Raw genomic sequence first — 18109 nt, forward strand, 5'->3', positions numbered from 1 at the left:
AAAATAAGCACTTATTTTGGGCATTTTCGCCAAACATGAATAACTACTTATTTTCCATTTATTACATGTTCCCACCACTTAAAATAATTTCCAAACAGGGGCTAGCGTCTAACGTGGCATTTGATAATTTTGAAACCTGAACTTGGAAAGTCGAAAAGCTATTTTTTTACGTCTGAATCTGAAAAGTTGCAAAGTACTTTTCTGCTTTTCAAAGCCTTTGAAAATCTATAGAGAGTTTGTATTGGGGTGATCCTCTGGTGTCTAATAACTAATAGTTTTATCAGTTTGCCCCCATTTTTGCAAAACCCCAAGAACCAAACCCTTCCAATTAAAACTTCAACCCAAAAACGTAGTGATAATAGCACCTAAAATGGTAAAGGATCATAGGATAGGAATATAATAATGATTCAGAATTCTCATTTATGAAGGAGAAACTGAAAACCAATTGGATCTCAAATTGAGAAAACTTATAGAGCAATTATCGTCTAGTTACTCCAAGCTCCACAGAAATTTATACAACCAGATAAAAGATTCTTGAGTTGTTTGATAGGTTTTTCTTCACAAACTGTAAAGCCATTGTTTTTGGTCAGTAGCTTGTTAATTATGTGACTCCTTTCTATTGTCAGTGGAGGGAAATATAAACAACGGAACCAAACAAAGACTACAAACAACCACTGGAATGATGAAGTCGTTTCGATGAAAATTTGATGCAACTCTAAGAGCTTCAACAGCAGCCCACACTTCAGCTTCATTTATAGAAGACATCCCAATGTCCTTACAAAGATCCATAGAACTTTGCCCATCTCATCTCATATTACGCACCTTCCATCATCTGTCCTTTGAAGCATTGAATTGATCTTGATATAACCAGTCTTTGGAGGGCTCCATCAAACTAGAGGAACTGAACTGGGACCAAAGGAGGGGATCTACCCAAGGTTCAAAATATTGATATGTATCATATGGGGAGGTTCCCAATATGTCCCTACACAGGTCTCAACCGGTTCAGAGGGTGGGTGGACCTTAAATCGGCCCCTCTGAACCAGATTCGAAAAAAGCTTAAAAAAAGAAAGAAGAAAACTACCGATACTGCCCGATAGTGAATGTCATGATTGATCACATAAACCGTAGCCCGTTGTACACATCTATGTTCACAAAAAATCCCGACGCCGTTAACAATGTATATTTTTAATGAAAGTCTGTTCCCTGACAGTGAAACTATGAACAATGGATATTTGATTCTGGCGCACGCATTAGCATTAGTCATTACAACCCAATTGCAGATGGGTCTCCAACATCAAAGATTGGCCTAAAACCGAAAAATAAAAATAAAAAATTTGGCCGTTGGCCCCAAGGCTTTGTTTGCTTGCAGTGCAAATTTAGACTGAATAAAAAATTTGCACCCAATTGTTTGTAACCATAATTTGTACTCTCAGTCTTTACACAATGCAAATTTTTTTTTTATCTCATTTGCACTTGGTGCAAATTTTGCATCCCAAAAACAGATGCAAATTTTGTAACACTTCACTCCTACCTCAATTCTCTTTCATATAAAGCGGGGGCCACTTCATTTAACTTTCAATATCACAAACAAATAAGACTGAAATGTGAACAGAATTTACACTCAACATATTTGCACTCATGCATTTACGCCAGTGCACATGCAATTCACACTACAAAGTACAAACTGCTGCAACTGCAAGCTTCTGCAGAATCTAGAGGCAAAGTATGCTTCTAGTTCTAGTCAATCACAGCCTCAAGAAGAAAGCTAAGCATTTATTCTTACAATCACATCAGGGGTATAATGAAAATAAGAAACAAGAAGAGACGATTCCAGATTCAATTGGTAGATTCATATTAGCTAATACATAAATACATATAAAACCCAGAACGGATTACAACAAGGACAAGCATATCACACGGTAGAACACTTTGTAACCTCATCAGAATTCAGAACCTACCTGTCCCTGGTGTCTGTCCATTGTTATCAAGGACAAGCATATTCACACAGACGCACACACGCACATATTTCTGTCCATTGTTATCATTAAGGTATGTCAAACAGAAGGAAAAATAAAATAAAATCATTGCACCCCACTCCACCTAGCCCAGTCCACAAACTGCATACCCCCATAAACATTGTTAGCAAATCGCACACCAACAGTGAAGGCCATTGCAACAGGTGGGATCTGCTTTGCCAAAGGTGATGTTTCCACCAGGCATTCCAATCCATTTATAATCTGGTAGCGAGTATTAGAAGAAACTCCGAGAAAAACACCTGATAATTAAGGGAAACCAATTAGTAAAACACAGACAGCAGGAGAAACCAGCCAGACCGCTCAAAATGGGTCAAACCAAAACTGGATACAATTTGAACTCAATTCATTAATTGAACCAAAATGATACACAAAACTGGATGGAACCATTTGAACCATCTGGCATTTTAGAATTCCAAACCACAACCATTCAGTTCTTTATTTAAATGGAAAACATACAAAATTCACAAAGCGGTCAGAGCCATTCCAGCATCATAGATATACAAGTTTTTATTTTACCTTCTCAGAACTGTTCAAGCGTAGGGCTGTCAACGGACTCTGAGAGTCCAAGATCCAATCCAATTCTCCCAGATCCAGATGATGTGTTTACATAATCGGATCAGATTCAGATTTTGCAATCTGCATCCGACTAATAATTGGATCAGATGTGAATAACTCCATCTGATCCAATTAAAATCTGAATTCCATTATATTATAATATTTATTTATTTTAATATATAAAATTTATATAATTATACTTGAAATTATAAAAAATATAATTTTATAAATTATATTATATATGCAATTATATATAAAAAAGTTCAGTATGTTTTGTTTATATTAATTTATTATATATAAAAATTGAAAAGTAATTAACTTTTAATGTTTTCTGTATTTTAAAAAATTAAAGTGGAGTTGGATTAAATCCAAATATGATCTGAGTCCATTAGGATTCGAATTCGAATCCAAAAGATCTTCAAATACAACCGGATTTCAGATTCAGATGTCATTTTTCAATAATCAGCCATATTTGAGTGCAATAAAAGGAAAAGAAGACAAGTCCAAGGAATCATTGTTTTAAGGACTAGTATAGTTGAAATTCATTTACGTACAAAAAGAGGGGAAACAGAGAGAGAGAGAGAGAGAGAGAGAGAGAGAGAGAGAGAAATGAACAAGTAAACAGCCATAACAGAGCATATCTTAATCAAAGTGTCTCATTGGATAAAGCCCTTAAGCCTTTCTAACAATACTCCACAAATCGTAATTGTATTGTAAATCATAAGATTATTTCAATTTTTTACAAACTTGTGAAAAAAAATACACTAAAATAGTAATCATATATAGGACAGTTATTTTACCCTATTTTAATCCATATCTACCATGTATCTAAACAATAGAATTTACCACTTGTACAAAAGAAACCTAAGAAGATATAAACAAGTTTGACTGAAATCAAATATCTAAATATAATGGAAAATAACCTATATGTATCTAAACAATATAGTGGATCTTTAACCTACATATGATGGAAAATGAACACAATGTCTAATCTTAAACAACTGAAATAAATCACTTTCTAGTAAGGGTTTCAAAAAGTCTCCCTTGTATTTAAACAAAAAATGGCATTAGTAAAGAACTGATTCTTAATAGAACTTATTTGAATCACAGTGAATCGTATAAATTGTAAGATTTATGAATCAAATCATATGATTCAAATACAATTCAAACAAAGTTGTAAGATTTTTGCAGAAAGGGATTCAGACATAAGATTCAAATCGAAACCCTTGGCATTCATGATTCAAATCGTGAATCATATCATAAATCATAAGGTTTTGACAATATTGCTTTCTGATCCACTCTCTGTGGATGACATTCTTCGAGGATGGCAATATGTGGATTCCTCATCTTCAAGAAGAGTTATTATTTCATGGACTCCAACTATGAACTTCATGAATTTAAACTTTGATGCCAGCAGCTTGGGCAACCTAAGAGAATCAGGTATTGGTGAACTGTTTAGGGATCAATCATGAAGCTACTACTGCATGGCCATTTATTCCAGACCAAATAGCTAAAGTGATTTAATTAGATATCAGCAGTTGCTGGTTGTTCTTCAAGGGCTGAGATTGGGGAGATCCCTAAACTACATACATAACATAGTGGAAGGGAACTGAAGAGTTATAATAGATTGGATTAAAAATAGGAGCCTAGGAACTTGACAATACAAGCATATATTGGGCAGTGATTTAAAAGGCGCGCCTAGGTGCATATGCGAGGTGCATTTTAGGGTAGGCACCTCGCCCAGGTCCTAGGTGCAGCCCTTCAAGGTGCACGCCTGGTGTGCCTAGGCGTGCGCCTTTTTAAAATTCTGTGCCTTTTGTTTTTGACCCTAACAGCTGGGCCGATGGCTCCACCCCCGTGCCATGCCCGTCGAGGCAAGCCCAAACAAGTCCATGTTAGGGTCTTATATTCTTAGTTCTCACACACAAAAAAAAAATAATGATTTTATAATTTTAATTGATATTTAAAAAAATATTTTAATAGGATGAATGAATGAACAACATTACCAAAATATCTTCTTAAAACCCCTATTTGGTAATGTTGTTCATTCATCCATCCTACTAAAATATTTTCTTAAAAAGCAATTAAAATTATAAAATCATTATTTTTTTTGTGTGAGAACTAAGAATTTAAGACCTAAACATGGACTTGTTTGGCCTTGTCTCGAGGGGCACGACACAAAGGAGGCTTGTAGAATCAAGAATGTAATATGTTTTACATCACATTAGCTACTTTAAGTAATGCAATTGAGGAAAAAAGAGATTGTGGGTTTTACATGCTTGAAAATGTTTTATATGTTTGATTTCATTTTTAAATTCACATTTGAATATGCTTTACATGCTATGTTTATGTATTTTAAATTTAGATAATAGGTTTTTTAAAACATTTATTATGCTTAATATTTTTTATTTTGAGCCTTGGCCAAGGTGTGCACCTTTTGAAAGTTGTACACTTTTTTTCTTTTTTTGAACCTAGTGGTTGGGCCGGCTCCACCCCCAGACCCCCAACCACGCCCATCGAGGAAATCCCAAACAAGTCCATGTTAGGGTCTTCAATTCTTAATTCTCACACAAAAAAAAAAACAATGATTTTATAATTTTAATTGCCTTTTAAGAAGATGTGTTATTAAGATGAATGAATAAACAACATTAACAAATAGGGGGTTCTCAGAGCTTTGGTGAGCAAGCGAAGGGCGTGGCACAAAGGCGACTCATAGAATCAAGAATGTAATATGTTTTACATCATAATAGCTACTTGAAGTAATGCAATTGAGGAAAAAAAGGGATTGTGGGCTTTACATGCTTGAAAATGTTTTATATGTTTGGTTTTATTTTTAAATTTTCATTTGATGCTTTACATGTTATGTTTATGTATTTTAATTTTAGATAATAGGTTTTTTAAAACATTAATTTTAAAATTTAAGTTTATATTTCTTACTAATATTATGTTTAGTATTTCTATTTTTTTGCATATTTTTGAATTTTTTGGAAATTTTTGAATTTTTTGGAAATTTTTGAATTTTTTGACATTTTTTATTTTTTATATTTTTGCACCTTGCTTCAAAAAGGCGTGCACCTCTCCTTGTGCTTTGCGCTTTTAAAACATTGAGTTAGGCCCCTATGAAAACCGAGATCCCAGGCATGAGACAATGGAAGTTTTGGGGGATGAAGAAACCTCAAAACAGACTCCTTAAAAAGGGAGATGGAATAAAGGGGAGAAAAAAGATTTTTTAAAGGTTGATTACCCACCCAAACATCTTCCCAAAAAAGAACAGTTTTACCTGAGCAAACATCATACCCCAACATCCCATCCAATTTCAGAACAGCCATGGATACTAGCCACCACTTCATGCCAAAGCCTCTCTTTCCACAAACCACCTCTAGAGCCATTTGCCTAGAAGAGCTTCATTTTTGTTAACTAAATTCCCTATTCCTAACCCTCCTTCCCTACAACGGCCAACAATCTCCCAACTAACCAGGTGATCCTTTTTATCTTCTCTCGGTTCCCATAAGAAGTCCCTCATCAGTTTTTTCTAACCTCGACTACCCTAGAGGGTATCCTAAAAATGGATAGAAAGTAAATAGGCATAAGATATCACTAATTTTGTCACTAATTTAAATTAGTGTAGAATACAATAAAAAAAAATCCTTTTTAAGATAAAGGACAACAATAGGATCAGATTATATTAAATTATAACAGCTTTCATTTTTCTTTGAACTGTATTAAGAAAGCTTTCCTTCTTGTAGAATAGTTTTAGTTTACTAGCCTTTTATCCTCTAGACTATTGTAACTGTTGATATGAACCCTTGATTAGGGCCAACTTAAATATCCAATTGGCATCAATAAACTTGAATTCCCTTCATAGAGTAGGGAGAATATTGTTAGGCAAGAAGAACATCATTGCCATGTGTCTACAGTCTACTAATAAGCATACCAATCATCAAAGCTTGAGCACCAAAAGATGATTAATTGAGAACAATTAATGCAAGCAATACATTTTTTTTCTGTGAATCATGTACAAGTGCATCATACACCATGTATCTAAAATGTTATGTGGGCTGTCTGGTGTATAATGCACTTATTTTCAAGTACAAGTGATGGGGAGGGAGGAATTATGGTGTTAGAATTCCCATTTCCTAAAATAGTTACATTAGAAAGCAGCTTTGCTGCAGACAAAATGGAGCCTATGGAGGCATGGAAGCATTTGTCTTGTAGCATGTTTTTTTGGACCCACCATGTCTGCAACACATTATAAGGACAGTTCAGCTTCCTGCTAATACCCTACTATTAAAAAAAGAAGAGAAAGTAACATAATGGGCATTTCATGTTTTCCTCAAACTCCCTTCTCTCTCTTTTTCTTTCTTTTCTTATTTCTCGTATTTCTTCTTGTTTTCTCTTTCTTTACATTGAATCTAAGAAAATCAGATTGACAAAAAAAAGAGGGAGGTTCTACAAGGATACAACATGTAGACTTGCAGAAATATTTATTTTGGTAATTCATTTACAACATACTTCGTGTTGCTGCCAAGGTTGGACATCGCCTCGTATGATTGCTGACACATTTTACACACTAAAATTGTATGAATTTTTTAATACAATATTTTCTCCCTCTATTCTCTTCATTATCTTGTTTTACTTTATTCTACTGTATTTTGAAACCATGGTTGTCAAGGCAATACCTAGGCGACAAGGCACCCATGGAGGGTCACCATGCTTAAGCACCTAGATATCACTCAACTACATTATTCTTTTGGTGCATTAAAATACTAGTTTCATTTTATTATTTTCTTATTTGTTAGGATTCAATCAATACACATGTTAGTGTATGTTGTCTTAAACCCTTCAAGACTTCAAACCTGAACCGATAAGCAAGGAAGAACTTAAATTTTTTTACTCATAGAAAAAGAACATTTGTCCTAGGATAAAAACAGTGACTGAGTCCCTTATTTTCTGAGTTTTCTTTTCTTTCTTCTTTTTCTTCACATGAATATTTATAGGTGATCATGGGCTGGGCCAGGCTTAGAACCCATGATAAAGGCTTCAGCCTAGGCCCGGGCCCAGCCCACACTCCATGCCTAAATTACAAGCCCAGGCCTGGACCAGGCTTACAGGCTTTCCGGGCCTAATGAAAAAGAATTAATTATTTCGAAATTTTAAATTAAATAATATATAACACATGAAAAAAACATTGCACAACCCCAAACTAGGCTAGGCTTGGCTACGTTTTGGGCCTATTGCACAAAAATAAAGGCAATGGGCTGCATTTAATTCCTAAATTTGGTTTAGCTTGGCTTAATTATCCTTTGTAGATGAAGGCAAGGCCTTCTTTCCCATTCTTAAGCAATGTTGGGACATGAACCAACACTCAACAGTGAGTGTTACCATTGAGTTTGTCCCAAGTCCCACAATGCTCAAGAATGGGAATGAAGGCCTTGCTTTCATCTATAAAAGGTCTTGCCTAAGAGGACAACTCTCATACTTGATTTGACTCATGTGTTGGCACGTGTTGACTTATGTGTTGGCACTTGTCAACTCATGAATATTTATTTGTTAAAAAATTATATTTTATATAAAAAAGCCTTGATTCCTACAGCAAAGCTTAGCCTTGCCAAGCTAGAAACTCGTGCTTGTCATAACCTCAACCTCACCAAAACATGAATTCATGCTCATTGTTGGGATGCACCAATTGTGGCTTCATCAAGATAATGAGGTCTTAAGTATAAGCTTGTGACTTCTCCCACAAGAAAGATAAAGCAAGGATTAGCATGCCATACAGCAAGCCCAGGAACTGAGATTGCACCACATGGTGAGACTGCAAGAGTGGTGTCAAAGAAACCTTGTATAGGCCAAAACGGCAATACCTGGTTCCCCAATCTATACATGTCTCTTCTCCAAGGCAATCTAGGATCCGCCACCACATATCCCTTTATCCGCCTTAGAATCATCTGGAATGTTCTCTAGGCTATACATGTCTACATGGCCAACCCTTCCATATAAATAGGAGACTTGTTTTCTTAAGGTAGGACCTTTTTTGGCAACTCGGCAACCCTAATTCCCTATTCTTCTTCCTCCTCTAACCACCATCAACTTACATTCTTCGGCATCCCAATCTCAATTTTCCAAGCATATATACCATTTACATCCATTGATTTAAACCATGAAGATTATAGATGATAACTAGTGAAGGTGATAGATGGTTTCTGGTTGCTATGGAACCTAGAGAGTTACCTTAAGATCCATGGTTTTTAAGTTAAAAATAAAATCCATCGCATAAGGTGACACCTAGGAAACTAGGTGACAAGGCACCCCCCTTTCACCTAGGTGCCTTGAAAATTAGGGATGATCATGAAAAACTGAACAACTGAACCAAATTGAACCAACGAGACTGAAACAATGTTGTGAAAATCTTACGATTTATGATACGATTCACGATTTGAATCATGAATCCCAAGAGTTTCTATTCAAATCTTATGTTTGAATCCTTTTCTGCAAAAATCTTACGATTTTTGTTTAAATCCTACGATTTGATTCATAAATCTTACGATTTTCATTCACTAAGATTCAAATAAGTTCAATTAAGACTTAGTTCTCTACTTCGTTTTTTTTTTTATGTTTAGTTTTGACATGGGAGACTTTTTTTAAATCCCTTACTAGAAAATGACTTATTTACATTATTTAAGCCTAGAAATTGAGTTTATTTTCTATCGTATGTAAGTTAAAAGGGCCACTGCATGCAGATTTGTTTGATTTTCAAGTCAAAGTTAATTATATCATGTTAGACTTCTATTGCATAAGTGGTAAATTCTATTGTTTACATATATGGTAAATATAGATAAAAAATAGTGTAAAATCACTTTCCTATATATATTTAGCCTTTTAATATATCTATATTTAATTTTTGACAAGTTTATATAAAATAGAAATAATCTTACGATTTACAATACGATTCACAATTCAATTCGATTCAACTTTCTCTACAATTTACAATACGATTACGATTTTCAAAACATTGAAGCGAACCAAAAATTCTAGTTAACCAAACCAATGGGTTCGGTATACATATATTTATATGTATTTATAATATATAATATATTATTTATTATTTATAATATAGTATTTTATATGTATTTCTAATTTTTTTTATTATATATTTATATTATAAAAATAAAAAATAAAAAAACTGACAAACCGAACTGATCAACCGGGTAACCGATTGGTTCGGTTCAGTTTCGCTTACCAATTTTCCATGGTTCAGTTAACCGAACCGTGAGCACCCCTATTGAAAACTATGTTTGAAACTTCAGATGCATTTTAATTGTTGAGTCCAAACTAGCCTAAACTTCTAGACCATAGGCTAGTCATTGCACTGATCAGCTTAAAACCCTCAAAACTAACATTATGATAGTAAAAAAAAAAAAAATTGTCGTAGCCTGCAAGGTTAAATACGCTAATTAACGTTCCCAGAGTGTGAAATACTGATGGTGAACTTTATGAGGAAAAAGGGGGGAGAGAAAGAGAGTTGATTAAGCCCTTTATTTTCTCTTTCTGTTTCTTTTCCTTCATGTCAGCAACGTACTGAATCCATGGTATCTGGTCAAGGTTTATGATTCCATCAAATTTATGCATGCAACCAAGACTTCAGCATTGCCAATGGTAAGGACAGAAAAATCAGATCTTCTACACCAAAGATAAATAAAACCCTTTAAAGGTGGGGTCAAACATACCCCAAAGGGCAGCACTTTTCACAAGAGGTGGTACAGGTATATCCTCCTCTGATTTCTTTATGCTCCTGATCAAGGAATATAAAAATGAAGATATTGTTAGCAATAATCTCATTAAACATAATGCAAAGCAGAAAAGTAAGCAGGCCAACTTAAAACAGTTTCTATAAAGGTTAAATGACATATCAGTTGAACCCTCAATGATATTTACAAGCCGTTTGATAACAGTTGAGGTACATGAACTGAACGCTTTCTTTTTTTAGTGGATAAAATAATTAAGTATTAAAATATTCAAGGGAATAGTAATTAATCTGACTTCAGCTTCAACAATTAGGGAGCTCATAGCCTCCTTAATAAATTATTCACTAAAAGACCAGTAATAAGTCATTCAGTTCAGCCACTTCATCTGTTATCAAACAGCTCCTAGGTATTACACTGAACACAAAACAAAAAAAGCAGAAAATAATTCATATAAAGATACTTTAAATATTTACAGACAGCATGTTTACCGGGTCTGTAAGCAAATAACCAATTTGATATCTAGCCAAAAAGCATAAAAGCAGTGAATAGAGCATTTGATTTTAATCTAGTGTTTTTAAAAGAATACTAGACCTTGAATTGTTGAGGATACCAGTTTGTGGTTCAATAGGATTGTTGAACAGAAAAGAGAGAAAAAGCACTCAACCCTTAATCAAACAAATCAGCTAATTTTCAATCTAAATCATCTTGAAGGTTATATACTCCTAATAATCTGAAGAATCAGATCTTTTGAGTGCTCACTGTTGAAGTTGCAGAGGTAGTGTTTTAATTCAACTGCCATCAAATAATCATAACAATTATGATGAAGGAGGATATATAGTTATTTCTTTCTATCTACCATTCTCTTCTGCCAGTTATAAAGATGATTCCTCTATTCCAGTTTCAGGGAAAGACCCAATCCAAACACCACTTTCCACTTGTATCTTGCGATGAGGTCATGAGGATATTAGTTAGGTTCCTATGACTGAATATTTAAGATATTAGGGATAATGGGATTTTTTGTATTGTTTAACATAGAATTCTAAATATTTTTACTTAAAAAAAGGATCCTACATATTTCTGCTAAAACTCACCCAAAAAGCAAAGATATGGAAGTAGTGAATTTCTTGTGCCAATATATGGTTTCTGAAAACAGTTTCACAGTTCAAACAGATGGGCCAAGGGTCCTCTGGGTTTTATGGTTTCTTTTGTGGCAATAGGTTGGCTCAATTCAAGGAACTGGAATCTAAGTGGTTAGTGTTCAACAATTCAACCATCTGGTCTGATCTAGTTTTGAAAACATTGACTTGAATTAATAGCATAAAACATCCTCAACCATGCATTTGATCATATACACCACCTAGTACCAAGATAAACAAGCATGCGTGCTAACTAATAGCAATTATTAATTTGACTGAATGATATCACATAATAAGTTAAAAACATTAGTGTTCAACAGTTGTACTGATGGTGCAGCTTGCAATCTATGGCTAGTTCATTTTGGAGTATGACAGTCAAAAAATAAAGTCTTTTAAATTTTGCAACATCATAGACGAGCTTGTGCATGAACCCTGTCCTGCCATTGTGTTCTATCAAGAGACATGTTTTCTATGGTCCTCCCCTTGCTCTTTTAGAGCCTTATTTCACAATCAAAATGTTTGGTATTAAAAGAATGCATTTCAATTAAGGAAAACTTGATAATTTAAAATTAAAAGAATTAACAAAAATTAGTGCTTTCTTAGCATCAAGAGTTTTTTTTTTTTTTTTTGCAAGAGCATCAAGAGTAAATGAATAGCCGATAAAAGAGGGGTGGGGTAAACATAAACTTTTTAGGGGTATAAATGTGGATAACAGATAAACTATAAAGGTTGTACCTACAAGTAATTTGATCTTAACAAATAAATAACTTTACAGTAGGGGTGTAAGTAAAATTATTATAGAAAATATGTAAATAACTTAATAATAGAGGAGGCTAATAAAAATTTTGAGGTCAAGACAAACAATTTGTATCAGCAGGGTGGAGATGCAAATCATCCCCAGTATACAATTTACCAGGCCTTGAGGAATACTATTCAGACACTAAGCTTATATGAAGAATTGAATATCATATTCGATCTGATATTGTGGTGATACAATATAGCTAAATTTTTGTGGAATTAAGATGGAGAATTAACCTCTCCAGTCACAGATTGTGGGCAGTCCTGAATTACCATATACTAGACCTTAGCAGCCGATCTTACCACAGACATGCTCCCATCCACCTGTTGCTCCCTGTCATTTGCTATAATGCCGTTAATCAGTTCCAGCCTCATCCACTTCTGCAGCTTCTTGAAGCTTTTCATTCTTTTCAAAATCAAGGAGCTTTTATTTCTGGTAGGCAAATCATTGATCAAATCCTTGTAGCCCATGAAAGTCTGGAGGAGATGAGAAGAAAAGGTAGCAAAGGTTGGGTTTGCGAGCTTGATTTGGAAAAAGCTTATGATTTTATGGACTTGGCTTTACTAAATTGTGGTTTTGGTGATAGGTGGAGAAAATGGATTAGGGGATTAGGGGATGCACTCAACCTAATCACTATTCCATTCTGGTAAATGGAGTGGCAAAAGATTTCTTCTAGGCAAAGAAAGGTTTGAGAGTTTGAGACAAGGGGACCCATTATCACCTTTTTTGTTTACCATCATAATAGGTGTTTTGAGTTGACCGGTAAAGAAAGAAGATAGCCTTGGGCTTGAGAGAGGTTGGAGGAATTGGTAGGGAGTAGGTGGTAGTATCACATCTACTTTTTGCTGAAAATGTCATGATTTTTTGCCAATACAAGGGTGAGGAGGATGTGACAAACATTGAATTGTTGATGAAATGCTTCAGGAGGATCTCAAATTTGAAAATAAATCTAGAGAAAAGAGTGTATCAAGGAGACATGTAAAAATCTTGGGGTGTTCAATTAGCTGACCTTCTTACCCATCTTATTTGAATGTTCAGTTCTCTTGAAGGCCACTTGAAGCGTCTGAGTTCATTTCTATATTGCCAAACCACCTTCTTACTTCAACCACCCAACTACTATCTTTGAATTCCCTTCAATAACCAACCTTGAGTCCCCATTTCTTCAGCTTTTTGTATCCCAAAAACTGCAGCCAAAAGTTCTGCCCTTATTGAACCACCCCATTCAATTGGACCGAATACAAACCACATATAGTACCACGCTCATCCCTTACCATTCCCCCCAATTCATGAAGGACCAAGGTTGCCTAAACTGCTGCCATCAAAGTTCAATTTCATCCAACCACCAAAGTGCTCCAGTTTTTGTAATCCTAGCCTTGATAGGTTTTCTAAAGGATTAACCGCGTGGAAAAATAATTATACTTCCCTTGGGGGTTGAATCACACTCACAAAACCCACCTTTATCAACCTCCTATCTTTCAGTATTCAAAGTTCCATCTTTTGTGGCCAAAGAATTCAAAAGATCATGAGAGACTTCCTTTGGAAACTGAGAGAAAGGAAAAAGGATCACTTGATCAAGTGGAAGATAGTTTGCAAAAGTAAAGATGAAGGGGGTTTGGGTATTGGACAGGTAATACTAAGGAATACTTCATTGTTGGGTAAATGGCTATGGAGGTTCCTCAATGATTTAAATAAGCTATGGCATATAACCATTAGAAGCATGCATGAACTTCTCTAGAATGGTTGGGATGCTAGTCTAATTGCTAGAGCCTCTTTAATTTCACTCTGGAAAGCAATATCAGCTTTTAGTCCCCTCTTTCTTCCTTTCAAATCGTAAAATGACTATCATGATACAAAACATAATTAAGAATTATAAGAATTAAACTTAATAAATAAATTTTCAGCAACCATTAAGTTGAGATCTAAATTGCATCTACCAAACCAATTTGCAGGTTATCTATGGTGACCTATCCTTTTTTGGGTAATAGTGACTTATAAACTGAACAACTTTATTAGTGTAGATCAAAACAAAAGGCCATTCATATAGAGAGGACGACTTGAAACTACTTAAATATCCATACAACATTTCTTCTAGAGAAAAAGCTATGACTTCAGTTAAGAAAGCAATAACACAATGATAGCTCATTGAACCCTGTGCATACCACATTCACAAGCTAAATTAAATGGTGTAAACAGTACAAATCTACCAAAGTATTTCATGAAACAAAATTTAGGCAAATAGAAATATAGTCTGTCAAAACAGAAGCATACCGTTTGGTTGTCATGATCAAATTAGCAATCCCCTGACCAATAAGACCACACACAAATCCAACTGCCCCATACATCAAGCCCTGGAAGAAGAACATGTAAATAAAGCATATACCACTCATATGCATGTACACACATACATGGTTACATTCGCATACAAACGGAAAATTATCTGAACAGAACCATTTTCAAGCATTAGAAACATGAAAGGAACATAAAAAAGTGAAAGCTATAATGTTGCTGGACAATGAATGAAGGAATCAAACTTCTCACTGTAATGTTGCCAGAAAATAAATGAAGAAATCAAGCATTCCACATGAGAAGTATGGTTCCACTATCATTTCAACACACACAAGGAAAATGTGTAACCTTATAAAAGTATGTTGCAATCCGTTGCTGAATTGAAAATCTACATCCTGGCCTTTCAGCTTCAAACACACTGCATAAGAACAACATTTGAGGTGTTAAGTCATTTTCATAATCATGTAAGGTGTAAACTGGAAGCACAAAGAGAATAGCTAAGTTCAAGTGCCAGTACCTCACCATTATAAAGTCACAAACACTAGAACTATGAAAGCATTTTAATCAAAGAGAACTGAATTAATTATTTTTCTTCTTTTTTTTTATTATTTGTAAGTTCCTCTTCATTAAGGAATACAAAGAGTATTATTGCCATGATTACAAACCTACTAGGCAAAGCTCCACAAGCATGTTGTATGCGTCCAAGGAACCCTTTTGACAGAGATGGTTTTCCAATACGAGCATAGGGTGCTAACATGCCGACCAAAGCAATGTTAACAACCAAGCCAACCAAAAGATCTGCCATATACAACTCAAATTCTGTCCAAAAATCCTTGCCCCTCTTTTGGATTTCAGCAAATGTTGCACAACAAGAATCAATGACTATCTGCATCATGCCAAACCAGTATGGACAATTTCATATAACAGAGTACATTGAACTTACAAGCAAAATGAGGTTGACAGTATATCAAGTAGCCAATATGCAGTACATGATATAGGCTTGTAAATTTATATCCATCAGGCTCTCTTACCAGCCTGATTTATAGCTTTTTGCCAAATCATGCTACAGCCACTTTTTCTTAAGTCAACAATTATAGCTTTTCATCATCCTCCAATTGATTGTTAGGATACAATAAATATAATTAATAGGCCACTGCCAATGCAAAAGGTTGCTATGTGCACAATTTGGGTAAATAACACCAGAAACAGTCCTGACCACCAAAACTATATTTTTACACCATAATGAAAGAGAGCTTTCTTATAAGAATTATATTGGGAAAAAAAAAGAAGTTCAACAAACCTCTGTTCCAATTTTAAATAGGAAAGCAGGATCAGCAAGCATTCGGTCACGCAGCAAAGAGCAGGACCTGATTGCAAAGCCTAAAGGCCAGACTGAACCCTACAATTAGAAAATCAACAAGTTAAAGTGAACAGAAAGAAAAACCATGCAAAAAAGTTAATTATAGGCTGTATTTGGTTCCTGAACATGACATGGAAATAGAACTGGAATAGGTCCAAATTCCAAGTTCTAGTGCTTGGCATGCAAAAATTGCGGTGAAATTGGAATTCCAATTGAACACAAGGAATTTGATTTTAGGCTAACCACTCGTTGTCTCTTTCCATCTCTACCCAACCTGTTTCTAACGTGAGGTTCTCACCACATGCAAGCACTACGAACCAGATATTTTATTTCTCATATTAATTCTGTTTTTATTATTATCATTATTATAGACATAATTTCGATTCAAACCGGTGGAGAATCTCAGATATTCTTTTTCTTTCGCAACATTTGAACAGTAAACACCAGTTCACCGGTTCTTTGATAACCAACTGCTTGGGAAAATGTTTGGTATGAAATTATATTGTAATAACTAATACCCGGACTCATACATCAGACTTCCAAATGCGTGAACCCGAATTCTTTGAATTGGAATTCAAAAATCCAATTCTGATTCCATGCATCAAACAGACTCGTAGAGAATTACTATTTTCTACCATATAAAAAAAGATCTACCTGCAAATCCAAGTATCTGAGAAGAAGAACTTTGCGAATTCCAACAGTCTTCGCAGCCTCCAGCATGTCGGATGGAAGCTTAGCCCCCCGAGCTTCTGCTTCTTTTAAGACCTCCTCAAACTTCATTACTGGACCGAGATCCTCTTCATTGTCATTCTCCTCGTAATCACCATCACCGCCACCGCCGCCGCCGCCGCCGCCGCCGCCACCTCCTCCTCCAGATGGAAAATTTCCATTGCCGTCAGTACTACTAAGAGGATACCCATCACCACCAGCATTGTCAGAATCTGACGTAAAGCTACTTCGAAAAACCTCAGAATCCTTCGCTGAGGTAGCATCCGCTCCCTCTTGCAAAACCGTGACTACAGGAGGATCACTGAACTCCGGTTTAGCCTGCGGCTGCGACATGTACCGAACCTCAAACCACTTTTTCCCCTTTCCTGAGAGATGCATACTGCTTACGCACCTACTCGAAAGCGTCAAACTTGCTGCCCTTAGAATACTCCTGAACTCTCCATTACTGCTTGTCAGGGAACCCAACGCCTTCATGGTAACTATTGAGTTTCCGTTGCATTGCTTCATCGAATCAATGTCATTCAGCGAGTTGGCTAAATATGATAACCTGAGGCTAGAAGAACAAATCGACATTTCCTTCCCCTACTCTTCTAATCCTTAAAGTGAAAAACACTCAGAGAAGTCGACAAATAAACATATATCTCCACTAGACAATAAAGAACAACAAAAGCAACTCTCAATTGGTCACGATCAATCGAAATAAATATTGCTAAGAGCTTATTAAAATCTCGAAAGCCTCCGAAGTCCGAATATCAATCCAAAAAGACTATACTAAACCCTAGCTCTCCGCGACGATTCAAACCAATAGAAAAAGTAAAACCAACCCTGGTTACAGTTTTCAAGGAGAAAAAGGAAGCTCTGAAACGACACTGCAATGGAAGATTTCAGGGTTGTGGATGTGATGCAGGGGCATGGCGTATAAATAATAGAGCGATTGAGCGTGAGTGGGAGGGAGTGTGAGAGTGAGCGAGGTGCGCGAAGAGGGAGTGGCAATTGGGCGGGTTGGGTTCGGTTCGGTTTGGGTTAAGCTTCACCCAACCCATCTGACCCACTAACCCGTAAATGACCCAGTTAAACCGCCCAACCCACTAATCCTATATGCATAAATTACATAAAAATATAACATAAATTAAAGAAAAATATAACAAAATTTATAAAAAAAAACGTAAAAAACAAAAATTACAAAAAAATATAACAAAAGTTATAAATAAACATAGAAAATGAAAAAATAACAAAAAAATATAGGAAAATAAAGTAAGTACTATAAACAAATATAGAAAATATAAATAACAAAAATTACAAGAAAATATTATAAAAGTTACACCATAGGTAAGAGTTTTTATGTTCAAATTGAGCTTCAGGCTTTATATAAGGGTCACGCTCGAACTCGAGCCTAGACATTTTCTATTAATAAAGAGGCAAAACTTGACCCAAAGCCAACAAAATGCAGCCCATGAATAGGTTTG

General features: G+C 35.3%; 1 protein-coding gene across 1 annotated transcript; it reads right to left on the minus strand.

Annotated features, from left to right (window-relative positions):
* Positions 1 to 1828: 1828 nt before the first annotated feature.
* LOC148845897 (protein RETICULATA, chloroplastic-like) lies at positions 1829 to 17611 on the minus strand. Its single transcript, XM_088956325.1, has 7 exons — positions 16569 to 17611; positions 15855 to 15953; positions 15220 to 15440; positions 14903 to 14972; positions 14537 to 14616; positions 10316 to 10380; positions 1829 to 2275 (listed from the first exon to the last, which is right to left on the minus strand). Exons 1-7 carry the CDS (start codon positions 17214 to 17216, stop codon positions 2082 to 2084), a joined length of 1377 nt encoding a protein of 458 aa, XP_088812451.1. The 5' UTR covers positions 17217 to 17611; the 3' UTR covers positions 1829 to 2081.
* Positions 17612 to 18109: the final 498 nt, after the last annotated feature.

This window comes from Nelumbo lutea, chromosome 7 (assembly GCF_056320005.1).
Source record: "Nelumbo lutea isolate HS-2025 chromosome 7, American lotus-T2T, whole genome shotgun sequence".
NCBI classification, from domain to species: Eukaryota; Viridiplantae; Streptophyta; class Magnoliopsida; order Proteales; family Nelumbonaceae; genus Nelumbo; species Nelumbo lutea.